This window comes from Lycium barbarum, chromosome 11, assembly GCF_019175385.1.
Source record: "Lycium barbarum isolate Lr01 chromosome 11, ASM1917538v2, whole genome shotgun sequence".
Taxonomy (NCBI): Eukaryota; Viridiplantae; Streptophyta; class Magnoliopsida; order Solanales; family Solanaceae; genus Lycium; species Lycium barbarum.
In genome coordinates, this window is record NC_083347.1 from 108400911 (window position 1) to 108425661 (window position 24751).

The 24751-nt window shown below is 41.1% G+C and overlaps 1 protein-coding gene and 1 long non-coding RNA gene across 2 annotated transcripts; one reads left to right on the forward strand and one right to left on the reverse strand.

Moving 5' to 3' along the window:
- Positions 1 to 12050: 12050 nt before the first annotated feature.
- On the reverse strand, positions 12051 to 13014 carry LOC132618155 (chlorophyll a-b binding protein 40, chloroplastic-like). The gene has a single exon (XM_060333218.1). The coding sequence runs from the start codon at positions 12948 to 12950 to the stop codon at positions 12147 to 12149; it is 804 nt and encodes a 267-aa protein (XP_060189201.1). The 5' UTR covers positions 12951 to 13014; the 3' UTR covers positions 12051 to 12146.
- Positions 13015 to 16091: 3077 nt separating this feature from the next.
- LOC132618130 (uncharacterized) lies at positions 16092 to 17978 on the forward strand. Its single transcript, XR_009573996.1, has 2 exons — positions 16092 to 16321; positions 17399 to 17978. It is a non-coding gene; the product is annotated as an uncharacterized LOC132618130 (long non-coding RNA).
- The last annotated feature ends 6773 nt before the right edge of the window (positions 17979 to 24751 follow it).

Genomic DNA, 24751 nt, shown 5'->3' on the forward strand with positions numbered 1-24751 from the left:
TGTTGCTGAACCCAGAAGGGAGGAGGCACGTGTCATTGAGAGAAATGGATCCGGAGCTAGATCCTCGACCGAGGTCCTAAAAATGCTCGAAACTTTGGCAAAACGGGTAGACACAACCGAGAAGAGGGTTGAAACGTACAACTCTCGGGTGGATCAAATCCCGGGGGCCTCGCCTTTACTGAAAGGGCCGGATTCGAAAAGGTACATCCAAAGACCTTTTCCTCTGAGTGCGGCCCCGAAATTAATCCCGAAGAGGTTTAAAATGCCGGATATCCAGAAATATGACGGCACAGCGGACCCGCACGAGCACGTGACCTCATACACATGCACCCTAAAGGGTAATGATATGGAGAAGGACGAAATTGAATCGGTACTGCTGAAGAAGTTTGGGGAAACCTTGTCAAAAAGAGCATTGACGTGGTACGACCATCTACCCGAGCATTCAATCACCTCCTTCGAAATGCTCGTCGATGCCTTCATCAAGGTCCACGCCGGTGCCAAAAAGGTACAGGCCCGCAAGGCCGATATTTTCCGTATAACCCAAAGAGACGATGAGTCACTACGTGAGTTCGTTAACCGGTTCCAAAGGAAACAGATGGAACTCCTCCCGGTTCTAGAGGAATGGGCTGCGCAAGCTTTCACAAAGGGACTCAATGTTCTAAGTTCAACAACTTCGTTCAAATTAAAAGAAAGCTTGCTAGAATATGAGGCTGTGACATGGGCCGATGTCCATAATCGGTACGAGGCGAAGATTCGGGTGGAGGATGATCAATTCGAGCTCCCCCCGGGCCCAATAAATGTGGATAGAAGTTTTGAGAAACCAAGGAAGGGTTACGAAACAAAGGCCGAATCATTGAAGGAAAGGTATCGGCCATACTCCCATTCGGAAAGGCAAAGTTTCAGGTCGGAAAAGTCAAGGGTGAGCCCAAGCTGTTTCTCAGGTCGGGGTAGTAAGCGGGTCGAACGCCCGTCAAACAACCGGGGTCTCTCATTCAGGAGCGATGCCGGAAGTTCTGCCGGTAGCAAGGGTTTGCCAAAGATATCGGAGTACAACTTCAACGTTAGTACTTCGGGCCTCGTCTCGGCCATCGGTCGCATCCCGAATGTAAGATGGTCGAAACCTCTAAGGTCGGATCCGGGCCAACGGGACCCGAGCATGGTGTGTGAATATCACGGAACCCATGGTCATAGAACCAAGGATTGTCGCGTGTTGAGAGAAGAGGTAGCCCGATTACTAAAGAACGGTCATCTCCGAGATCTGTTGAGTGAACGAGCCAAAAGTCATTACAAGGAAAGGGAAGCGCATCGAAGGGCCGAGCCGGTGGAACCCCAGCATACAATCAACATGATAGTTGGGGGGTGTCGATGCTCCTCGGGGGCCGGTAATGAAACGGGCCAAGGTTTCTATTGTTCGTGAAAAGCGCATCCGAGATCGCTTATCCGGGGGCTCGATCTCCTTCGACGACGAAGACGCAGAGGGCATCATGCAACCGCACAATGATGCATTGGTAATTTTTGTACTTATCTTTAAGACTAAGGTTAAACGTATTTTGATTGACCCAGGTAGCTCGGCCAACATCATCCGGTGGAGAGTGGTCGAACAGCTAGGGCTGCTTGATCAGATCGTACCGGTAGCCCGGGTACTCAGCGGGTTCAATATGGCAAGTGAAACCACAAAGGGGGAGATCTCATTGCCTGTAAACGTCGATGGCACCATTCAACAAACAGTGTTCTACGTGATCGAAGGGGACATGAAGTATAATGCATTACTGGGCAGACCCTGGATACATAGTATGAGGGTCGTGCCCTCAACACTGCATCAGTTGGTGAAATTCCCCACCCTGGAAGGGATAAAAACCATCCGAGGTGAACAGCCCGCTGCAAGGGAAATGTTCGCAGTAGAAGAAGCGGCGCCTCGGCCCATAGAATCGGTTCAGAAGGAAAAGGATGTAACCGGAGGAGAGCGCGCCCAATAGCAATCAAAGCACACCGGGTCGGATCCAGTGCACGAAGAGGATGATTTCGAGGTGCCCAAATAGTTCGTCATGCCGGATGATTTGGATGCAACTAAATCAACTGTAGAGGACCTGGAGCAGATCATCCTGTTCGAGTACCTACCGGACAGAAAGGTATACCTGGGAACGGGGCTTACCCCGGAGCTCAGGAGCAAGTTAATTGAATTTCTTAAAGCTAATGCCGATTGCTTCGCATGGTCGCATATAGATATGACAGGTATATCACCAGAAGTAGCAACTCACAAGCTCAGCTTGGACGGGAAGTTATCCCCGGTGAAGCAAAAAAGAAGGCCCATGGCGGAAGCAAAACACGCCTTCGTAAAGGACGAGGTAACAAATCTTTTAAAAATAGGTTCTATCTGGGAGGTGAAATACCCGGATTGGCTTGCTAATGTGGTAGTGGTGCCCAAAAAAGGTAATAAATTTTGAATGTGTGTCGATTACAAGGATTTGAACAAAGCATGCCCGAAGGACTTATTTCCGTTGCCTCACATCGATAGAATGATCGATGCGATGGCCGGACAGGAGATGTTAAATTTTCTCGATGCTTACTCCGGGTATAACCAAATTCGGATGCACCCGGGGGATCAAGAGAAAACGTCCTTCATCACCCGGTACGGGACTTACTGCTATAATGTGATGCCTTTCGGCCTAAAGAATGCCGGTGCAACTAACCAACGCCTAGTTAATGAGATGTTCGAAGAACAAATAGGAAAAACAATAGAAGTTTACATTGACGATATGGTTGTTAAGTCCCTGGAAACAGAGGACCATTTAAAGCATTTGCAGAAAACCTTCGACGTGCTCCGCAAGTATAACATGAAGCTCAACCCAGAAAAATGCGCCTTCGGTGTCCGATCCGGTAGATTTTTGGGTTTCATGGTGTCAAACCGGGGTATTGAAATCAACCCGGACAAAATCAAGGCCATCGAGGATATCGAGGTAGTGAATAACGCCAAAGGAGTACAGAGGCTCACCGGAAGGATAGCGGCGTTGAGTCGCTTCATATCGAGGTCTTCGGACAAGAGTCAACGTTTCTTCTCCTTACTGAGGAAGAAGAACGACTTCGTTTGGACACCGGAGTGCCAAGAAGCTCTACGGGAATTAAAGAGGTACTTGTCTTAGCCCCCCGTTGCTGCACACACCGAAAGCGGACGAGCCGCTTTTTCTCTACCTTGTTGTCTCCGAGATAGCGGTAAGTGGCGTCTTGGTCCGAGAAGAATCAGGTACACAATTCCCTATCTATTACGTGAGTAAAACTTTGGGGGATACGGAGACCCGTTATCCCCATTTTGAAAAATTGGCATTGGCATTAGTGAGCGCTTCTAGAAAGCTCAAGCCCTATTTTCAATGCCATCCAATATGTGTAGTAACTACTTACCCTCTGAAAAATATCATGCATAAACCGGAATTGTCGGGTAGGTTAACCAAATGGGCTGTAGAAACTAGCGGTTATGATATCGAGTATAAACCTCGAACGACCATCAAATCCAAGATCTTAGCCGACTTCGTGGCGAATTTTACCCCGGCTATGGTCCCCGAGGTCGAGAGAGAGCTTCTTCTGACCTCGGGAAAGGCCTCAGGCATTTGGTCTCTACATACGGACGGAGCCTCAAACCTCAAAGGTTCCGGGATAGGGATCGTCCTTAGGACCCCGGCCGGGGATGCCATTCGACAGTCCATTAGAACTGCTAAATTGACTAATAATGAAGCCGAGTATGAGGCTATGATTGCAGGTTTGGAATTGGCTCGAAGTATGGGGGACGAAATAATAGAGGCAAAGTGCGATTTGCTTTTGGTCGTGAACCAGGTGAACGGCGTCTTCGAGGTCAAAGACGAACGGATGAAGAGGTATCTTGAAAAAACTCAAGTGGTACTTCATCGATTTAAAGAATGGACCATGCAGCACATACCGAGGGAGCAGAACAGCGAGGCCGATGCATTGGCAAATTTGGGATCCTCGGTCGAAGGGGAGAAAATCAACCCCGGGGCGACGTTGTACTTGTCAAACACATCCATAGAAAACGGACACGCGAAAATAAACACTATGGGTTTAACTTGGGATTGGCGCAACAAATACATCGACTACTTGCGTGATGGTAAGCTCCTAAACGACCCAAAGGAATCACGGTCACTAAGTACCAAGGCTGCCTGTTTTTGCTTGGTGGACGGCCAATTATATCAGCGGTCTTTCTTCGGACCGCTGGCCAAGTGTTTGGGCCCCGGGGAGACGGAGTACGTGATGAGAGAGGTGCACGAAGGTACATGCGGCAATCACTCCAATGCCGATGCTCTGGTCCGAAAGATTATCAGGGCGGGTTACTATTGGAACCGAATGGACGAAGACTCAAAAAATTTTGTCCGTAAATGCGATGGGTGTCAAAGGCATGCTCCGATGATCCATCGGCCCGGAGAGCTGTTGCATTCGGTGGTGTCACCCCGGCCTTTCATGAAGTAGGGAGTGGACATCGTCGGCCCATTACCGTGGGCACCAGGAAAAGCCCGTTTCATTTTTTTATGACTGATTATTTCTCCAAATGGGTTGAAGCGCTTGCCTTTGAAAAAATCAGAGAAAAGGAGGTCATCGACTTCATATGGGATCACATCATCTGTCGCTTTGGCATCCCCGCCGAGATAACTTGTGACAACGGGCCCCAATTCGTAGGCGACAAAGTCAACAAATTTCTCGAAGGGTTGAAGATCAAGAAAATTGTATCAACTCTGTATCACCCATGTGCAAACGGACAAGCGGAATCCACGAACAAGACAATAATCCAAAACCTGAGGAAAAGACTCGAAGCATCAAAGCATCATTGGAGAGAAATATTACCGGAGATATTATGGGCTTACAGAACTACATCAAAATCGAGCATGGGGGAGACTCCCTTCTCGTTGGTTTACGGGGCTGAAGCTCTTATTCCCGTAGAAGTTGGTGAACCGACCCTCCGGTTCCGATATGCAACCGAGGAATCAAATGGGGAGGCCATGCCCGTAAGACTCGACCTCACGGACGAGCTTCGCGAAAACGCATTGGTCTGTATTGGTGCTCAAAAACAAAGGGTGGAAAGGTAATACAATCGGAGAGCCAATTTTCGTCACTTCCAAGTTGGGGACTTGGTACTCCGAAAAGTTACCTTGAACACCAAGGATCCCAACGAAGGAAAACTGGGCCCGAATTGGGAAGGACCCTACAAGATAACCGAAGTAACGGGCAAGGGATCGTATCAGCTGGAGTCCATGGACGGGCAGCGGTTACGCAATAACTGGAATGTGGCTCATCTGAAGAGATACTACTGCTAAGGTAAGAGCACCCCATGTTTTCTCTATTTGTGACCTTTTTTTTTTTTGCAGAAAGCCAAGTACCAGGCAGAGCAGAGAACCCAAATCTGAAAACACGTGTTGCACTCTTTTCCTTAGTACGATTTTGTCCCAAAATAGGTTTTCCAACAAGGTTTTTAATGAGGCAACAAGTACAACATGTTACTTGACAAAAATAAAGGTCACGCCCTCCGAGTGGGGACTTAATAGCACTCACCCGACCTTGTAGCTCGGATAAGTGCTAGGGGAATACTATGCCCATATCGAAGATTACCCCGGTCAAAGAAGACAGAGAAACTCAACACTTGCTACGGCAAAATTATCCCGGCCACCGGCCATAGCCTTCGATGTAAGGACCAAACGATCATAATGAATCGTGTCCCATTTAGCATTCGATGTAAGGACCAAACGATCATAATGAATCGTGTCCCATTTAGGGTTTGCTACGGCAAAGGCAAAAGGAATGAAAATTCTCATGTGAACAAACATTTTGCAAGTACAAAACCGTTGAAAGTTTGGACAACAATATCTCGGGTGTCTTTCTGATAAATGGACTTTACCCCGGTGATAACCGCTGTATTTCGACACTGCTTCATTCACACGCCCTATACCGGGCACAATGGTCGAAATTCGACAAAGGCAACGAGGTCATAGCGAACCGAGCCTAAATCATTAAAACGTTCGACTAAGGCAACGAGGTCATAATGATCCGAGCCAAAATTTGATAAACTTCCCCAAACGGGGACTGTTATGTCAAAATTTAGCCAAGGCCGAGGAAATATCGGCCCTAAGGAAATGCCTATCGTGCTTCGGAGACATCTGAATTCACAACGCATCGGGTAAGTCCTACGGGCACAGTGAATTAACGACTACGAGTCTATTCGTTCTAAAAAAGCGTTGGGTAAGTCCTACGGGCACGGCGAACTAACAACCACGAGCCAGCTCGCCCTCAAAACGGACCAACACTTCTGGCAAAGGTAATAGCAAACATTCAAACAAGGAAACCAGAAAGATGCATTTTTCATTTATACAAAGGGATGTTTTTTTACATCGGAAAACCAAAGTCCTACAGAGTCAAAAAAATAAAATAAAGATAAAAGCCAAGTGCAGGCCCTAATCTACTCCGAATGGCTAGAACCGGAGCGCTCAGACTCTGTCTGCTCAGAGTCATCAGAGTCGGAACCAAGAGCCTCCTTAGCCTCTCCTTCGACCCTTTTAGCCTCGGCAATAAGGGCCGAAAGATCGGTAAAGCCATGCTCGGCTTGCTCGAGAGTAATCCTCCGGGACTTTCACTTCTCGTACTCAGCAACAATAGTAGCCTGAGCCTCGGCGGCCTTACGCTCTTCAGAGCCTCGTCCAAATCATCCTCGGCCTGGGCTAACTTCGCTGCTAGGGCATCCCGAGCCTCCTCAAGAACATTCTGCATATGGATGGCCGATTGAAGCTCGGCCTGGAGGGTGTCATTTGCATCGGCCGTTTTCTTAAGCTCGTTCTTCAGATCATTGCATATCCGGGCCCTGCTCTCCGCTTTCTCTTCGAACACCCTAGCGCACTCTTGATACCGGGCACCCTCGGATTCGAGCAGCCGGTTCCTCTCGGCCAATCCCGCAGCGTCCGACTTCACCAAATCTAGCTCCTCCCGGAGTTGGGAGAAAGTGGTCTCAAGCTCACCGAGCCTCGAGGAAATTTGAGTGTTATCCCGGTTAAGGCCAATCTTCTCAGCATCGAGGCTCCGATTGTATTTAGTCATGGCGACCAGTTCACTCCTCAGCTAACGGTTCTCGGCCTTCGCTGCGTCAAGCTCGGGCTGAAGATTGGAAAGAGCGACTGCTCGGCTCAACTCCTCCTCCTTCTCCCGAAGAAGGTGCAGATACTTCTCCGTTTCCCGGCCCTGGGCATCCAATTGGCCCTTAAGATCATCCATCTCTTGCTGGGCGCGGACGAAAGCCTCGTTGACAAGCACCACACTCTGCAAGAGAAAGCAAGTTAAAAACTTGAACGGGACAGGGTTAAAATCCTACCCGGTTGCCCGTATGCATACCCTCGTTGATGAGGCATTGCCAGGTGACCCTGGTCATCTTCCGCTTGTCCGAATCCGAGACAAGAGGCCTCAGATAGCTCGCTACGCCCACCGGGCGAGAAAGGAAGCTGCAGTCCTCGGGGACGGTGACCACAACCGACTTTGTTCTTCTCGGTTCCACGCTTGGCACCGGGAAAATACGCACCAAGATGTCCCTAGCCCCAGACTCGGAGGATCGGCTAGCCAACCTCGTGGCCCGAGGGATAGGAAGATGCCCGAATCCCGCAGCTTCGCCGGTAGTGGGAGGGGTACCCGAGAACATATCATCGAAATCGTCAGGCCGTGGAGCCGGGGTAGAAGAACTTGGAGCAGCCTCAATATCTTCGGCAAAGCTCGGGGGTTCCGTAGTTGTAGCAGCCTCGTGCTCGGGCGTCAGATCGACATCAACGGGGACTTCGATCTCCGGGACCGGCCCAGTCCTTTGACCGGCTTCAGCAGCGACCGCCTCCCCGGACCTCCTTATCCTTTGCAGGGGAGCTTCTTCAGAAGAAGTTTCACCTGTAATGTCGATAAAGTCAATTGACCTTAGAGGAGCCGGGGAAAGAATTTCTTCCGCACCTGTTTGCGAGACCGGAACCAGAAGTCCTTCAGCAGCAGAATGAAGAGGTGAGACGACAACAGCCTCCTCGGGGATCGGAGCCACGGGAGAATCGGCATCAACTCTCCGAATAATGATATCGGGCTCTGCTTCATCCCGAGAGGTCCGGGAGACGCTCCTCGCCCTCTTCTTCGACTTTTTCCCTCTCTCCGAGGGCCTCTTTCTTTTGGCAGCAGCAGCAGCAAAGGCACGAGACGCACCCGCTGAATCGAACTCAGATGTCGACGCTGTGGGTTCGGCGCCCGACTCTGGTCTTGGATCCACCGAGCCCTTGGGAAAACCTGAAAGTCGAAGAGGCAATGAGTACGAATAGTGAAAAATGCAGTAAACACGGGTAAAAGCAAAGCACTACCGTGGTTTTGGGTGACCCATCGGCCGTGTGACAGGTGGGGCCATGTCCGGTTGTCGTGGTCATACTGGCTGAGGAGTGCCGTGACCCATTCACTCAGGTTACGGACGACCAGAGGAATATATCCGTTGGCTAATAAAAATAAGAAAAGCAGTAAGAAAATAAGACCGAAGAATGACAAAACATACAAAGGCAATAACTCGAAGTTCAGGCTTACGCTTGTTGTTCCACTCTTCCGGGAAGGGCATGAAATCGTTCGGGATGATGTCCGAGGTCCGCACCCGGATGAACCGTTCCAACCAGCCTCGGTCTCTGTCTTCATCCATCTTCGAGAAAAAGGGGTTCCGGCTGCGTTTTGCTAATTTTATTACGCCACCCCGGAATAGCCTCGGGGAATATAGGCGTATCAAATGGGCCAACGTGAACTCTTTCTCGGCGTTATTGGCCAGTAACCGGAGGCACGCCACGACCCTCCAAACAATCGGACCGATTTGAGCCAAGGTCACGCCGTAAGTCTGACACATGTGTAAGATGACCGGGTCGATCGGAGGGTCGAGTTTGAGAGTGAAGGGGTAAGTGTAAACATACAAAAAGCCTTTCCGGTGGTCGGTGACTGATTCGTCTGGCCCAGGGGCGAAGACTTGAACCGAACACGTATGCCACCCGCAGTCAGCCTGGACCAGGTCGAGCCTATCCTCGGTAATGGAGGAGGGGTATCGCCTCACATCGAATCCCCTGTCGGACACCGACGAAGGTTTTTCAACCTTGAGGTCTTTGTTGAAGTTGAATTTGGCCGGTATAATATTCGAGGCTGTAGGCTCGAAAGAGCTCTTTGCTTTAACCGGAGATACGGCCTCGGTTCCTGGGGATGAAACCGAGGGAATGTCATGGGAAGTGGTTTCAGACATTGGGAAATATGAAAGGAAGAAGTTGAATGATTCGAAAGAGGAAATAATGGAGGCAAAGGAGCGAAGGGAACAACCAAAGGGTTCACAAAGTGGCAAAAGCTACGGAAGGAAGCAACAACAGGCGAGAATAACAAGTAGAAAAGGTGGCAGTATCGATCCTTTTCACCTAATGCAAGCAGCAGATCAACGAGAATCAAGTTTTTCTGATGATTTTGAGTAAGGATATTGAGTGTGTAAGAGGCGGAACGTTTGAAGCAGAAAGGATTAATCGAGGAGCTAAATGTTCAAATAATGAAATAGAAGGGTCTTATATAGGCATGGGACTGTGGCGGTTACGATTCCCCGGCCAATCCGGGAGCGCCACGTGCCCCCATAATTAATGTGGAAAGACTTGAAACGACGTGCGTGCAGCGGTTGTCATAATCGGCCATCCGGGATGAGACACGTGGCCGATAAAGGGGAAACGTGACGCAACTGTTCCCGCCAAAATGAAGAGATAACTACGGTCTAAGGGGATCACCGGTTTCTTGACTCTTCCACTTCCCGTTACTCCAATGAAACTTCAATCCGGAAAGTGTGATCCGGTGAGACAAAGGTCCGAAGGAATAAGAGGAAAAAAGCATACATGAAGACTTTCATTTTGAACCGGAGGAGCGCTATGACCGGGGCTAAGCAGAGGCACCATTTGATCCGGTTTCTTCATCACCGGGTCGGTCGAGGCCGTTAGTCCGATTATCCGTGGTCGTTGGTCCAGAAGAACCATTGCACGTGAGCCACACGTCGGTAGCGTCTTGCCATGGTCAACCACCAACCATGCGTGTGTCAGACAGTACGGCCAACCTAACCCACTCAGAGTTGTCCTTTCTCTTATTTTTTAATGATTAGTATTGTATGAAGCCCATGAAGGCAACACCATAAATAGAGCTCATCCCTCTCCTTTGAGGGGGTTGGCTTCCACACATCAAGAACACTTTGTAATAGTAATATATATATATATACAAAATCTCTCTCTCAAACACCTGCTTTCGGTCATATCTGTTGCATTTATTTCTTGCATTATTACAATCGAGTAACACTCATACACTAGTGAACATACAAGCATATCGCAAATCACCGATTATCATTGCTCTCGTCTTATTATAGCCACGTTTATATCTTTCTCTCATCAAGTAGATTAAGACTAAACCACATATCTTATACCCACTCACAAATTTAATTGATTATCCAAATTCGGGGTAAACAATGTCAAGTGAGTTATTAAAATTAAAGAGTTACCAAATATAAAAGTGGCAATCTCTTTTAAATACACTAAAAGAAAAAAGTAGGGCACAACAATTAAATATAAAAAATATTTTTTAAAGAATTATAAATTTTAAAAGACAAATGACATAGAATTAAATCTCATTTTGTCGATGTCTTAGTCTATATAGTGGCACATATGATCAAATCTCATCTTGTCGATGTCTTCGTCTATGAATTGGCTTATATCCTTTTAATTTGCGGCTGTCACTACTCACGTGCAATAATCGTCTCAAAGTTGCAGCGACGTGAATTCTGCACCGAAGAAGAAACTTTTTCCCTCCCCTCTATAAATACAACTCCAATTTAGTCACATGTAATATTACAAATCATATTTTATTTTGTCAATTCTTTTTCGTGTCCACCAAAAATTAGAGTCATCTTCCTTTCTCCTTTTAGCTTTATCGATTGAGTAGCTCATTCAAACGTTGTGAACTCATTTCTGCCTTGTAATTCATTTGTTTTTTTGTTTATTAAGGAAGAATGGAAATAACTTCATTGATCTCTTGTTCTAAGCTTTTAAATTTTAGTACTAGGTGCTTGCGCATTAATCCTCCCTCATGTCCCACTAGCCTGAAACAAAAGGCGAGGCTAGTGGTTAATGCAAGCAGAAATCGAGATGGTTATTATGGTGGAAGCAAGATTGTGGATGAAAACATGATATTTCTACGAATGCGTATTAAAGAAAGGAACATACCATCATCACAAACTGGTCAATTACGTAATTTTAATAATTGGATGAAATGGGAGAAGAAGTATTATTCAAATTATAACAAGGTCGTTTTTTAAGCTGTAAAGTAGTTACATATGTATCTTATGGAGACTAGGCTAGCTTTGGCTCTAGGTATAATAGCACTTCTTTCTTTAAGTGTGTCTATCTCAACTTATTATTGATAGACCATGCCATGAATATTTAATTTCCAAGAGTTTACTGTAATTGCACCAATTAATTAAATTTGGAGTTTTACTATTGTGTCAATGAAATCCACAAGTTTCTTATTGAGTTCACTTTTTTGTCCTTTCTTTATGTTTTCTTTTGCGAGGAGTTTGTATAATATAATTACTAATGGGGCAAAAGTCTACCTAATAAAATGAAAAGATGAAGTAGTTGAAGTACATGAGCAAAACGATAAATAGAGGCAAAAAAAAATTGCGTGAAATAAATACATATAGCTCAAATTTGTGAATCAAATATATCTAGTCCGAATTCATATCCACGTTCATTCCTTCAAATTGTCAGGACAGGTAAATAAGTATTTAGTTAAAAAAAAACTGTGAATCAAATATATACGTTGTCTGTAATAACTTCTCTTAATGCTTAAAAGCACGAATATAAGTTACTCCTATATGCTTTCCTCTGTTCTGCAACTTATATATATATATTTGATTTAGTACCTCAGAATTGCCAGTTTTCCCTCTTAAACACCTCTTACCTTGTATTAATTTATGGATAGCACGAAAAATATAACTGAGAGCTAGAAAATTGATCAAAATTCTTAAATAATCTCCAGTAATTTACAATAGCTTTACAAGAACATCATCCAATCTGATACTAGAGGAGACTCTATTCTTATGAACTTCACTTTCCGGGGACAAAGTTTGTGGCATAGGACCAGGCGTTGTTGTTAACGGGGTCAGCAAGGTGGTCGGCAAGGTTTTCCAATGGACCCTTTCCGGTGACGATAGCTTGAACAAAGAATCCAAACATGGAAAACATAGCAAGTCTACCATTCTTGATCTCCTTCACCTTAAGCTCAGCAAAAGCCTCTGGGTCATCAGCAAGGCCCAATGGGTCAAAGCTACCACCAGGGTAAAGTGGGTCAACAACCTCACCAAGAGGCCCACCAGCAACACGGTAACCCTCGACAGCTCCCATCAACACAACTTGACAGGCCCAAATGGCCAAGATGCTTTGTGCGTGGACCAAGCTTGGGTTGCCCAAGTAGTCAAGTCCACCCTCACTGAAAATCTGGGATCCAGCCTTGAACCATACAGCCTCGCCGAACTTGACACCGTTACGGGCCAAGAGCTCGGGGAAGACACAACCAAGAGCTCCAAGCATGGCCCATCTGCAGTGGATCACCTCCAGCTCACGGTTCTTAGCAAAAGTTTCTGGATCGGCTGAAAGTCCAGCAGTGTCCCACCCATAATCACCAGGGAACTCACCAGTCAAGTAGCTTGGAGACTCACCAGAGAATGGGCCCAAGTACTTGACACGGTCAGGACCGTACCATGGGCTTCCAGAGGAGACAGGCTTGGCCTTGGTAACAGTCTTTCTCATGATGACTTTTCCATTTCCAGTGATTTCAGAGGACGATGGTGAGAGTTTTACCGCCTTTCCGGCGAAAGATGGGGAAGAAAGAGCCATTGTAGTAGCAGCCATTGTAGAAACAAATATAAATACACTTGAATGCTGCTACTACACTGAAAGAAGATTTGATTTATGGGTTGAGTTTCATGGTCTGGCACTATATATATGACTCTGAAGGACTAAATTCCTTATCCTAAAATATCATTATCTGTTTCCTCATTGGTGGATGATAATTTGTTAATTTTTTGCATTCTCATTCATTTGTCCAAATTCAACACCGCTATTTATGACTAGATTTTTTTGTAGGTACATTATTATTATGTCTAAAAAAATCTAAACAAGTTGATTTTCTCTCTTGCAGCCAATCCAGAGTTGCCACGTCTGATAGTGGATTATTGCAAAATCCACTTGACCAAGAGCATAAGACCAACTTCGATTTGGCTGGCCTGTCAAATAGGATCACTTGTATGAGTGGTGTATATACCCTCTTCACCACAATGAGACAAATGAAACAATTGAAATAATTTTCTAGGAATTATTTAATGACTAAAATTTTATAATTTCTTATACCATTAATAAATATTCAGCCGAATAATAGTCTGAATGTCAATTAGAAAAACAATGTATATGGTTTTCTCTCGTGAAGGAGATAAATTAGGAGGAGGTAATTGTAGTTTACTAGGAAGTCATACACTGGGTTCGTTTGGTAGCACATGTATTAAATCCTGCATAAATAATACCACGTTTGGTAGCTAGTCGGGAGGTAAGTTATTCATATGTAAAATTAATACGGTGTTTGGTTTGCAATTAATTAGAAACCGCCTAACTAATACATTTATAAGTTATAAGGAAATCTATGTATTATTTTATGCAGTATAAAAGATAGAAAAACTATTACATGAATAATTAAACCCTGCATAACTAATTTATGCATAAAATAATATATAAATTCCCTCATAACTAATCCATGTATTACTAATAGCTGCATAACTCTAACCAGCTACCAAACTACCCCTAAGATTAAGTAGTAAGAGCCTGTTTGGTCAACCTTTTATAATCTACTTATTTTGAAAAGTACGTTTTTGTCGAAAACGTCTTTGAAAGAGAACTTTAGTGTTGCAACGGCTTGTGCTTAGATGAACATTTGAGAGGGCTATTGAATTATAGGTGGCTTTTAAGTTTCAAAGTTGAGTGGAGGTGACTCAAATTTTAATTATTGAGTAGAGGTGATTAAGAGGTTTTGAGTTTGCCCAACAATTTCATTTTTAACACTTTCACCCTCAACTTTATTTTTAACTCTTTGCTCTCAAGTTTTATTTTTAACACTTTGACCCTAAACTTTACTTTTAACACTTTGCCCCCAAGTTTTATTTTTAACACTTTGATCCAACCAATATAAACCCTAAAATACCAAAATGGGTAAAAAAAAAAAAAAAAACCTCCTCTTCTGCGCCGTTTTCTCCATTTTTGGTTCTTCTCTTCTTGTTCTCCTTCTTCTACTACTGTTTTCTTTTCCTTCTTCTTCTTCTTCTTCTTGGTCCGCCATTATTGTTGCTTTCTTCTTCTTCTTCATCCGCCATTGCTCAAGAAAAAAATATCATCCGATTTTGCAATTTTTTGACTGAATGTCATTCGTGTAGCACTGAGCATTACTTCATAAGTGTTTTCCGCTCATTTGGTAAGTAAAACAATACTGTTTTGTTTCAATTGTTCATCTGGGTATAGTTGCCCTAGTTGTTGATTTTCCAACAATTTACAGTAGCAGTTGTAGTTGTTGCAACAAGTTCTAAAGTTGTTGTATAAGAGCTTCTGAACTTTTTGCAACAACTATTGTAGTTTCTGCAACAGTTACAATAAATTATGAAGTTGTTGCAACAGATTAGTAAATCTGTTGCAACAATTACTAAAAATGTGAATAAATAATTTACAATAGCTGTTGTACTTTATGCAACAACTGTGAAATCTGTTGGAGAGCTCTTACTCTTTCCAACAACTGAGTTACTTGCTGCAACAAGTACAACAGCTATAGGACATATTTTACAATTGTTGGATGAAACAAAGACTGAAGCTGTCTCCAACAAGTACCCAATCTATTGCAACAAATAACTTACTTGTTGCAACAAGTAACTCAGTTGTTGCATTTTGTTATGAAACAGAGACAAAAACTGAAGCCGTCTCCAACAAATAAGTGAGCTATTGCAACTAGTAACCTACTTGTTGCAACAAGTCAGTTATTTGTTCTAACAAGTCACTTAGTTATTGCATTTTGTTATGAAACAAACAAAAACCGAAGCTATCTCCAACAAGTAATCAAGTAGTTGGAACAAGTTACATACTTGTTGCAACAAGCACGTTAGCTGTTCCAATAGGTCACATAGTTATTCCATTTTGTTATGAAACAGAGACAAAAACTGAAGTTGTCTCCAACAAATAAGTGAGCTATTGCAACTAGTAACCTACGTGTTGTAACAACTCAGTTATTTGTTGCAACAAGGCACTTAGTTGTTGCATTTTGTTATGAAACAGACAAAAACTGAAGCAGTCTCCAACAAGTAACCAAGTAGTTGGAACAAGTTACATACTTGTTGCAACAAGTACGCTAGTTGTTCCAACAAGTCACATGGTTGTTTCATTTTGTTATGAGACAGAGACAAAAACTGAAGCTGTCTCCAACAAATAAGTGAGTTGTTACAACTAGCAACCTACTTGTTGCAACAAGTCACCTAAAATTGTGATTAAGTTAATTAATTTGGGTCCAAAATTACAAAAAAAAAAAAAAAAAAAAAAAACCAACTTAATAATTAACTTAATCATAAATTTAAGTGGACTTTGACTTGGGCTGGTCAAAGTTGTCACATCTAATAATTACAACACTTGAATGTCAAATGTTGTAATTACTAGATGTGACAACTTTGACCATCCAAGCTCAAAGCCCACTCAAAATTGTGATTAAGTTAACTAATTTGTGTCCAAAATTATAGAAAAAAACCACTTAACAATTACATATATATATATATATATATATATATATGTATCTGGGCAATAGGCCCGCCTATGTGGCGCCCTCATAGAGCAGAATTATTATTTATCTTTTTTGTCAATTTTTTTGCCTTTTCCCTTATTTTCCCCAAAATATGCTTTATTCATCAAATTAAATTATTAAAAGTGGCGTCTTTAATCTTCAAATAAACATATTAAACGACACGTCTTCAATTTTGTTAATTACCCTGTGTCTCTTCGTCTTCATTATCCGAGGGAAGAACTGATCTTCCTTCTCAATCCCTTTTCCGCAACCCACACCTGCCATTTCTGAAGCCATTATTAATGAAATCATCGAAAAAGCCGACAGTTTGGAAGATTGCTTCTGAAGAAGTGTTCAGAAACCTCGCTTATTGCAAAACCGTCATCGTAAACCATTCTGACAAAGACGACGGTTTGAAAAGGTATCCATACTTTTTTTTTCCTAGGGTTTTTATTTATTAATTACATATTTCAGCAATCCCTTCTACCTTTGCGCAGAGATTAGTGCAGACATTGTTGTACTGATTTATTTTCTTTTCCCCGGCATTGATCTTTTGCAAAATGATGTGTTAATTGAAGGTGGATCCCTTTTTATGATGAAAATAATTACATAATGTAATCTTTTTATTTACCTTTACAAATTTGATATATTATCATATACAATCTTAAACACCTATGATTTTTCATGAATGTGTTCTATTTTTTCTTGAATAAGTTGAACTCCTTGTTGACCTCCTTTCAGTCATGTATCTATTAATCTACTTATTCAGGCTAGAAAAATCTTAAGTGCAAGGAAATAGCCTGTTGCATTTAACCTAGAAGGCTATTTCGACATTGCTACAACATACAGCTAAGTCGAATTCATCTTGGGCTAAGTTTGACTTATTGATTTCAAAGTTTCTGTTAACGTATGTATTGCTCAAAAGGTTTTATTATACGGTCTTACTACACTGACTGATTGCCTTTTTACCTCTTTCGCTCTTTGTGGATATTGATTCATAAATATGCATTAACTAGGATTTTGGCAAGATGATTAGCATCGAAGATTACTAATCAGCCAGTATCTATGGATTATAGAGATTCATCCATCAATTAGAGGTCAATTTGGAGAGTTAATCCTCTTAGCATAGCCTGAACTATATGCAAATAAAGAAATAAAAGGTGTTTTGAAGGCAAAAAGGAACAAATTCAGTTTGTGAAATATAGTCATTTGTTGTGTTAAGTATCCAGGGTGATTAGATTGTTCATACTATTTAATGCTTTCTAATCTAAGGTCACTCTTTTTATATGATGCCGAGATAGATATTGATGTTGTATTTTCGGATTTCATGTTCGGTTTACTTCGAGTCAAGGGGCAAATCATTGAGCCTTATCCACAAGAGTTGTGCTTGATACAAATCAAAGCCTAAATTTGGAAAGATGGATTTCACTGATTGTAGTGGTAAATTATCACAAATAGAGTCCAAAATTCTGAAATTTCTTGTATTTACTTACTCCAGGGTGGGTGGACAGTGCAAAGTAGTAATCATTGCAACGACTACTGTCAAGAATTTGACAGTGCACAAAGTTTATGTCAGATAAAGGACATTGTGGCATTTTATCAATAAAATCCCTCTACTTGAGAACCTTGTGATAGATGGTTGTTCCCGTGAGGTTTTTTGTGGAGATGGTGTTTCCGGTAATTATTTGCAACGCCTTTTTATTTCTTACAAGAATCTGGCAAACCTTGTGCTGAAGTTAGATGAATGAATGTGATAACGTGGAGGAGATACCGGCACCGAAATGGCACAAAAATTGACCAAATTTTCCAAAAGGGGTCGTGAAATTTTTTATAGACCAAAAGGGGTTAATCGTGCGCCCCTGCACGATTTACCCTAATTGAATTAACGTCCCCGTCTGTTAACTTTTAAAAAAATATATGTATAAGGTAAATCGTGTACATGGACACGATTTGATATAATTCTTTTTGCAAATCGTGTTCCTGTACACGATTTACAAAATTTAATTTTAGCAAATCGTGTACTTGTACACGATTTCCTTTATATATATATATATATATATATATGCTATGTTAACTTATTTTTGGTTTTTCATTTTGTGCCACGTTTGATTCAAAAATATTTTAACTCAAATAAAGTCATACAATAATTAAAAATTTATGAAATAATATGTGAACATCACACATTATCTGAATATAATGTCACACAATAAAGAAAACAACATATTCGTAGAAGATTACATAAGGAAATAATGACCTAGAACTTAGGAAAAAAACATAATAACGAAAAAAAAACAACTACTGATTTCGCAAGGGGCAACGATTCTAGTTATGACCCGTTTCCTTGCACCTACTACACTTCCTAACCATGCGAGCAAGTGCATATCCATTTCATTCCTCCTCCTAGTTGTACTCCGCGCTCCTGAAGTTCGCTCGTATTCACTGTTTGCAATTAAATTGAACGGAGAAGGTGGCCAATATGCCTCATCACCTAAGGGTGAAAAATTTCCACTATACGTTTGTCTGTAAAACTGCAACTGTAGTACTTGCTAACGTAGGTCTTTGGTTGAATGCCACAGATATCACAAAATTTAATGGCATGTGAACATGGCATATGGTAGTTTCTCCACTTCCCACACGAATACTTTTTCCCTTCAGCAGAGACTTTATGAATATTTTCGCCCCTACCTTCGTGTGCAAATGTCTGAATCTCAAAGACCCAGTTGTTGAATTGTATTGCCACATGTCAGTGTGCTTTCGTGCCCTCTCCCAGTATTCATTGAACTTCTTTTCAATAACGGGCGGCCAAGGCTTATTATCCGCAATCAATAAAGCAGCAAGGGAGCTTCTTTCAACAGACCGATCAACAAGATTTTTAAACGTCATACGGACCATGACAGTTGTTGACACCCAATTTCGTCCCTCCTTTATTCCAATTTATTTCCTCGGGCTTCTAAATTTATTGGCGAGCTAAACGTTTTTCACTATTAATATCGTTATTTTCATTTTTTCACTATTACTAGCATCACTTTATCACAAATTCTAAAAGGGTTCGTTGTCACTTTATTTTCATTAAATTAATTATACTTTATCAAGTCTTTTATTTTCTACATATTAATCATTAATTATCATATATATATATTGTACTAGTTACTAAATTAGAAGCTCGGGAATAATTAAAAATGAAGAAGGAAAAGATCCATGATTTGCAACCCAATTCGTCAAATTGAGCCCAAATCATGGACCAAATGAACACTCTCATCAGCAGGCCCGCTACCATTTCAATCCGCCAGCCCAATTGAAATAACCCCCTACCCGATCCAGCCCACACCGCTTCCTACCCGACCCGGCCCATTTATTTTTATCAGTTGAAAGCCTAGACCTAGCCGCACACTTCATCATCATCTTTCCTCTTTCAAGCAAGAGGTCATGCTCCCACAACAATGGTAGATCCTAAACAGACCCCTTTTCGTGCAATACGTTCTGCTTTCGTCCTCTATTTTAAACCAAAACCAAGCTTTTCTCTTCAACTCAGACGCGCCTCTTGTCGTCTTCTTCCTCCTTCCATTTCAAGGAAATGTTCGAATCTTTCTCAGCCATGGCAGGACTTTGCCGTGCTATTTTCATACGAATCTCTCCTCTCTCTTTATCTCAACGTTCACAAACTTCTCTCTCTCTCTCTTATCTTCAACAATTAAGGGCAAGAGGACAAGTTACTTTTCTTCGATCTGAAAATCGACAAACGATTTCGTTTAAAATTCAAACAGCTATTCACATTGAAATCTCACCCAAACGAAACCCTAGAGTTTGAGCGTCACTTATAAATACATCTCTAGTTCTAGCCGAATGGGGGGGGGGGGGGGGGGACTGATTTTTTGAAAATCGTTTGGAGATAAACAAAGTTCTTTCAACAGCAGGAGCCTCACTCTAAAAATAACATCCAACATATCACTCTATTTTCATTTTTTGGTCTGAAACTTTAGTTACTTTAATCGGGTTCGGGTTCGGGTTCGTTCGAGTTCGAGCATAAATCCGATACCTCGTCGCCTTAGTTCACTGCACCCGCAAAAAATAATTTCTCTTTTCTTTCAGTAGTTTCTATTTTCGGGTTCTGTTAAGTTTATTTGATTTTCCTGAGTTTGAATGTTCTTGTGATTTCTTTTGGTTTTGTTGGTGCAAGCATGAAGTGACCCTCTGCCATATTTAATTGCCATTGTCGAATTTCATGTGATTGTGTTGAAGTGGGCATCTGTACTCCTGTTGCTTTCTTGCTTTCTTTCATTCTGTATGTTTTGTTAGAAAGCACAATTTTGTTCTTCTTTAAACATCAACTTAAATTTTCTTTAAGTCCCCTGTTCACTGTACCACGAACAGGTAAAATCGGATACTATTTCGACCTATTGTTTTGTTAGAATTTTATTAGTGTAGAAAGTCATGTTCTAATGTTTTCTTGTGACTGGTTGTGATTCAAAAGCATGTTTGCATTTCTTTCTCGTAGTTGCTATGGCTGACGAATGACCTAAATTTAATATCGAGTCTAGTTTACGTGTGAAGGTGAAAGGTTATATAAATAGATTTTCTGAACTTGTGTATGAAGCATTATTCATTTTCTTTTAAAAAATGTGCTCAAGTAGTTTTGGTAATGAGTTAAAACTGGTATTATATGCTTCCGAATGAAAGTAAAACACTGAAAGTTTTCCTTACAAGGCGTTACGGTTTAAAATTCTGTGATAAGCTGTCTGTTCCTGTGCAAAGAGTTTAAGATACGATGTGTTGGCCTTGGGCAAAGCCTATAGCGAAGAGATTTCGTTTTCTTTCAAACAAAAGGGGTTAATTTGGTTCTGTCTTTAACAACTAAATTATGAGTGAATTTTAAACTTGTTTAAACTGTTTGGTTGTGCAGGACTAGGTCCTGAATAATTTCTTTTCTGTAAAACTAAAAGAATTTATAGAAAGTCTTGTTGTTGTTGCGAATTGGCTTTGAAGTATGTAATTGATTTGGTACTGCTCAGTTCTAGTTTAGTAGAAATCTTAAGTTTAGAACAATTAGGTAACTAAGAATTAAGGTGTTCTTGTTGATATAGTTGACATTTGGAGACGACCTTACGGGAAGTGTGGGTATTTGTAAGGTTTAGTGTTAAGTGTTAGTAGGGGTTGAGTTTGCTCTGTACATTTATGGGTTGTTTGTGTTGTCGGAGATTATGATTCTCAGTCCCTTGTTTAAGTAATGCATTTTCCATTGCAACCTTTTTCTAAAAAAAAAAAAAAAAGAAAGCTGAGTTGTGATTTCCTATATAGGTCCCTGGATTCGACAAATAGTTTATGAATTTTCGCCTAAGAATAACTAGTTTTACCCTTAGAGTTTACTGAAGGATAGATCGTTGGTTTAGTTCCGGACATAAAAATGGAACCTTAGCATGTCGAAAGATTATTGAAGTCTGCCTCTGTGCTAAAACACCACTTCTCTATTAACTGGTCAATACTTTCTTATTTATTCGGCTTCTCCACTGAGTAGCATTTCTGTTCTGCGATCTCCCTTTAAAATGAGAGTCAAGTCTTCTGCTGAAACATTTGTTGGTTGTTGAGTGTATAAGTTTTGTGGGGAACACAGGAGATTGAGGACAAATCCTTTTATCTTTTTGTAAACTGCATCGGGTGTTATAATAACATGGTAATCCCTGGTCTAAAAAAAAAAACAAATGTTGTGGTTACAAGGTTTAAGTTCGAGAGAGTTGGAGGAAAGTGGAAGAGTAGGGGTTACAAGGTTTAAGTGGAGTTATGTTATTAAAATCTCAGAATGGTTTTATTATTTGTGTTGTGGCAGTACAAGTTTTGAAGACACTAGTATGCAGTTGCTTATGTTTCTTGTTAAGGATATTAGATTCTATTTACTTGAAACTAACTTTCTAGTTTAAAATGAATGCAGCGCATCTGTTTGTTGCTTTTAAAAAAAATATAATAAAATAAAAATTGCATAATACTTTGGGGTCACGTTCTAATGACTTGACTTTGTCTATTTATCAAATCTATTTTTGTTCCTAATCCTTTCTTTTACTTTGTTTTCGCATGTACAACCGGAGCCGAAGAGTTTCACTTCGAAACTCAACGACACCGCTTACAGAAGTCCGCACACCATTCATTGTCTATTAAGCAAAAATTGCGGAATGCTGCCACTACGTCGTGGATACCGAAATGGCTTTTGTCATCCCATGTTGCCATTTTATTTATCTGATGGTGTGATTAAACTTGCTTATGTGACTAACCTTTTTTTGTTGTTGAGTAACTCGCTACTTAACTTTGGTTGCTTTATAATTAGTGTTTGATATTTTACTCTAGTTAATATACAAGATCTAGTTATCTAATGTTGGACTTTGCTTATATTTTTCGCCAAAAGGGACGTAATTCATCAAAAACCTTCATTTTCTAATAAACGATGAAGCTTTTTTCAAACTTAGTTCATATCTTTATGTTCCCAAATAAGGCCTAATTTTCATAAAAGAGGTAGTTACATTTTAGACAACTTTTCACATAATAGTAGGAAATTAATTTGCTTATTGCCTTCTCGATTTTATTTGTTACTTAATAAGCTAAACAGTTGAAAATGAATTAATAAAGATCATTGAATTCTTATTAACGCATCGAGTAACCCAGCTTATTTTTAATATGTTTAAAGTCTTTCTTCTATAAACTACTACTTTATTCTAATTTAAATAGCCTTCTTCTATATCTATCTATAACTTTAGCAATACTTATAAAATGTTTCTTAAATGTTATAAAATATTACATTTACATTTTTTGCTTTAATTAATTAACTTTAAGTCCGGTCGGTTAACCATTATTAATGGATCTTAGAGGGTGCCTAATACCTTCCCTTTAAGTTAGTTGAACCCTTGCCTAGAATCTTTTTGGTTTCGTAGACTTTAATAAAATCAACTCTAGATAATTACTTTAATAATCTTTAGGTGCTCTAATTCACCGTAAATAATTAGGTAGCGACTCCCTAACTTTAAATAACCCCGGAATTACCCGGATGTTGTAAACTATTTTGACCCCGGTTAAAATAGGGTATAACAACAGTAATAGGCAATCCACGAGCTTTCTTCAATAAACCGTTGTAAGATTCGAAGACATTAGTTGTCATAGCCCCCCACCTATGACCTTCGTCCTTAACCAATGTCCATTTCTCCACAGGAATAGTTTTTAACCATAGATGCGCTGGAGGTGACAACCTTTTTATTTGTTCCATCCTCATTTTGTACTTCTTCTTCTGGTGTTCTGTAGCCGCCAACCACATCAGGTTCTCAAGTTCACTATTGAGGAGCTTTTATTAAAGTTGCTTTTCAAATGCCGAATACAAAACCTATGGTGTGTGAATGGTGGTTGTAACCATTTATGTGTTTGGACACATTGCAAGATGCCTTGATGACGGTCAGAAATAAGTCCAATTCCTCTTCTCTAAAAAACAACATGTCTCCACAACAACATAAGGAACCACGTCCAAGACTCGAAGCTCTCGCGTGCAACAACAGCATATGCAAGTGGAAAAATGTTATTGTTCGCATCAATTCCAACAGCAATTAACAGTTTCATCTCATACTTACCATAGAGATGAGTGTCGTCTATTGAGATGACTGGCCTGCAATATTTGAATCCATCGATGCTTAGTTTAAAAGCCCAGAAAATAAACTTGAAGATGTGATCACCTTGCATTGTAGTTGATTGGTGCTCCTACTCAACTACAGTCCCCGCATTGAAATATTGTAGGGCAGCCATGTATCGGGGCAATGACTTGAAAGAACTTTCAAAATCTCCATATACCATTTCAAAAGCTTTCTTATGCCCCTTTTGTGCTTTTCTATAACTAGGAGTAAACGTATACAACCCTTTTATTTTTTTCCTGAACAACCTTAATACTGATGTGTGTGTCGACCATAATACATGGTATCAACGTAGTAGCAATCAGGTGATTGCTCAAATTAGAATGATCCTCCTTGTAATCATCAGTGAGACAATTGTGTTTCTTAATCATTTTTCCTGTCTTCCACATACCACTTGAAATCTCTCTAAAACGGATCATCCACTCACATCCCAACATATGATGCTTGCAAATAACCTTCCAAAATTTAGCTTTGGACTGATCAGAAATGAACTCTTTCTTTTCTTCGAGACAGTATAGTCTAACTGCACCTTTCATTTGCTGTTTGTTCTGAAATAATATACCTACTTGCATAATACAAGAAAAATTATCAATCCCTAAAAATGGACCAATAAACAAGGCGTTCAAATCTCAAAAAAAACTAGTTAGAAGTCTCCTAATTTAAGTGAACAAAACATCGTTATATTTACCTTTCCGTAAATGACTCCACCTGACTAGGACGATGTCGAACGATATTGCCACCACCTAATTCACTTGTACCTGGAGCATTACTAGATCCCAGAATATCACAGCTTTTCATACTTCAATCAAAGTTATGATAGCGCCTTGGAGCCACACCGTCATATTGTGTGTAAAAGTTACTCGTATTATGTGACTGGCTACCAACTCCTACCAATGTTTCTTGTTGAAGTGTACCTCTTTTAGACCCAATATTCATAGTGGGAAGATACGTAGTACCTCTAATATCAAACTCTTTGTCAGTGGGTTCTTCAACATGGGTAGAGAGTTCAACAGTTGCATACATATCAGTGGGATCTTGGATGGTACCGCAAGCCAACTTATATGATTCTTGATGTCCTAAAGCCTGAAATAAATTAAATAATAAGATATGAAAGTGGTCTACGACATGTATAAAAATATCAAACATTAAAGCAATGTAATGTACGTACCAGTGCCTCATGCCTGCCTGCCATGTGT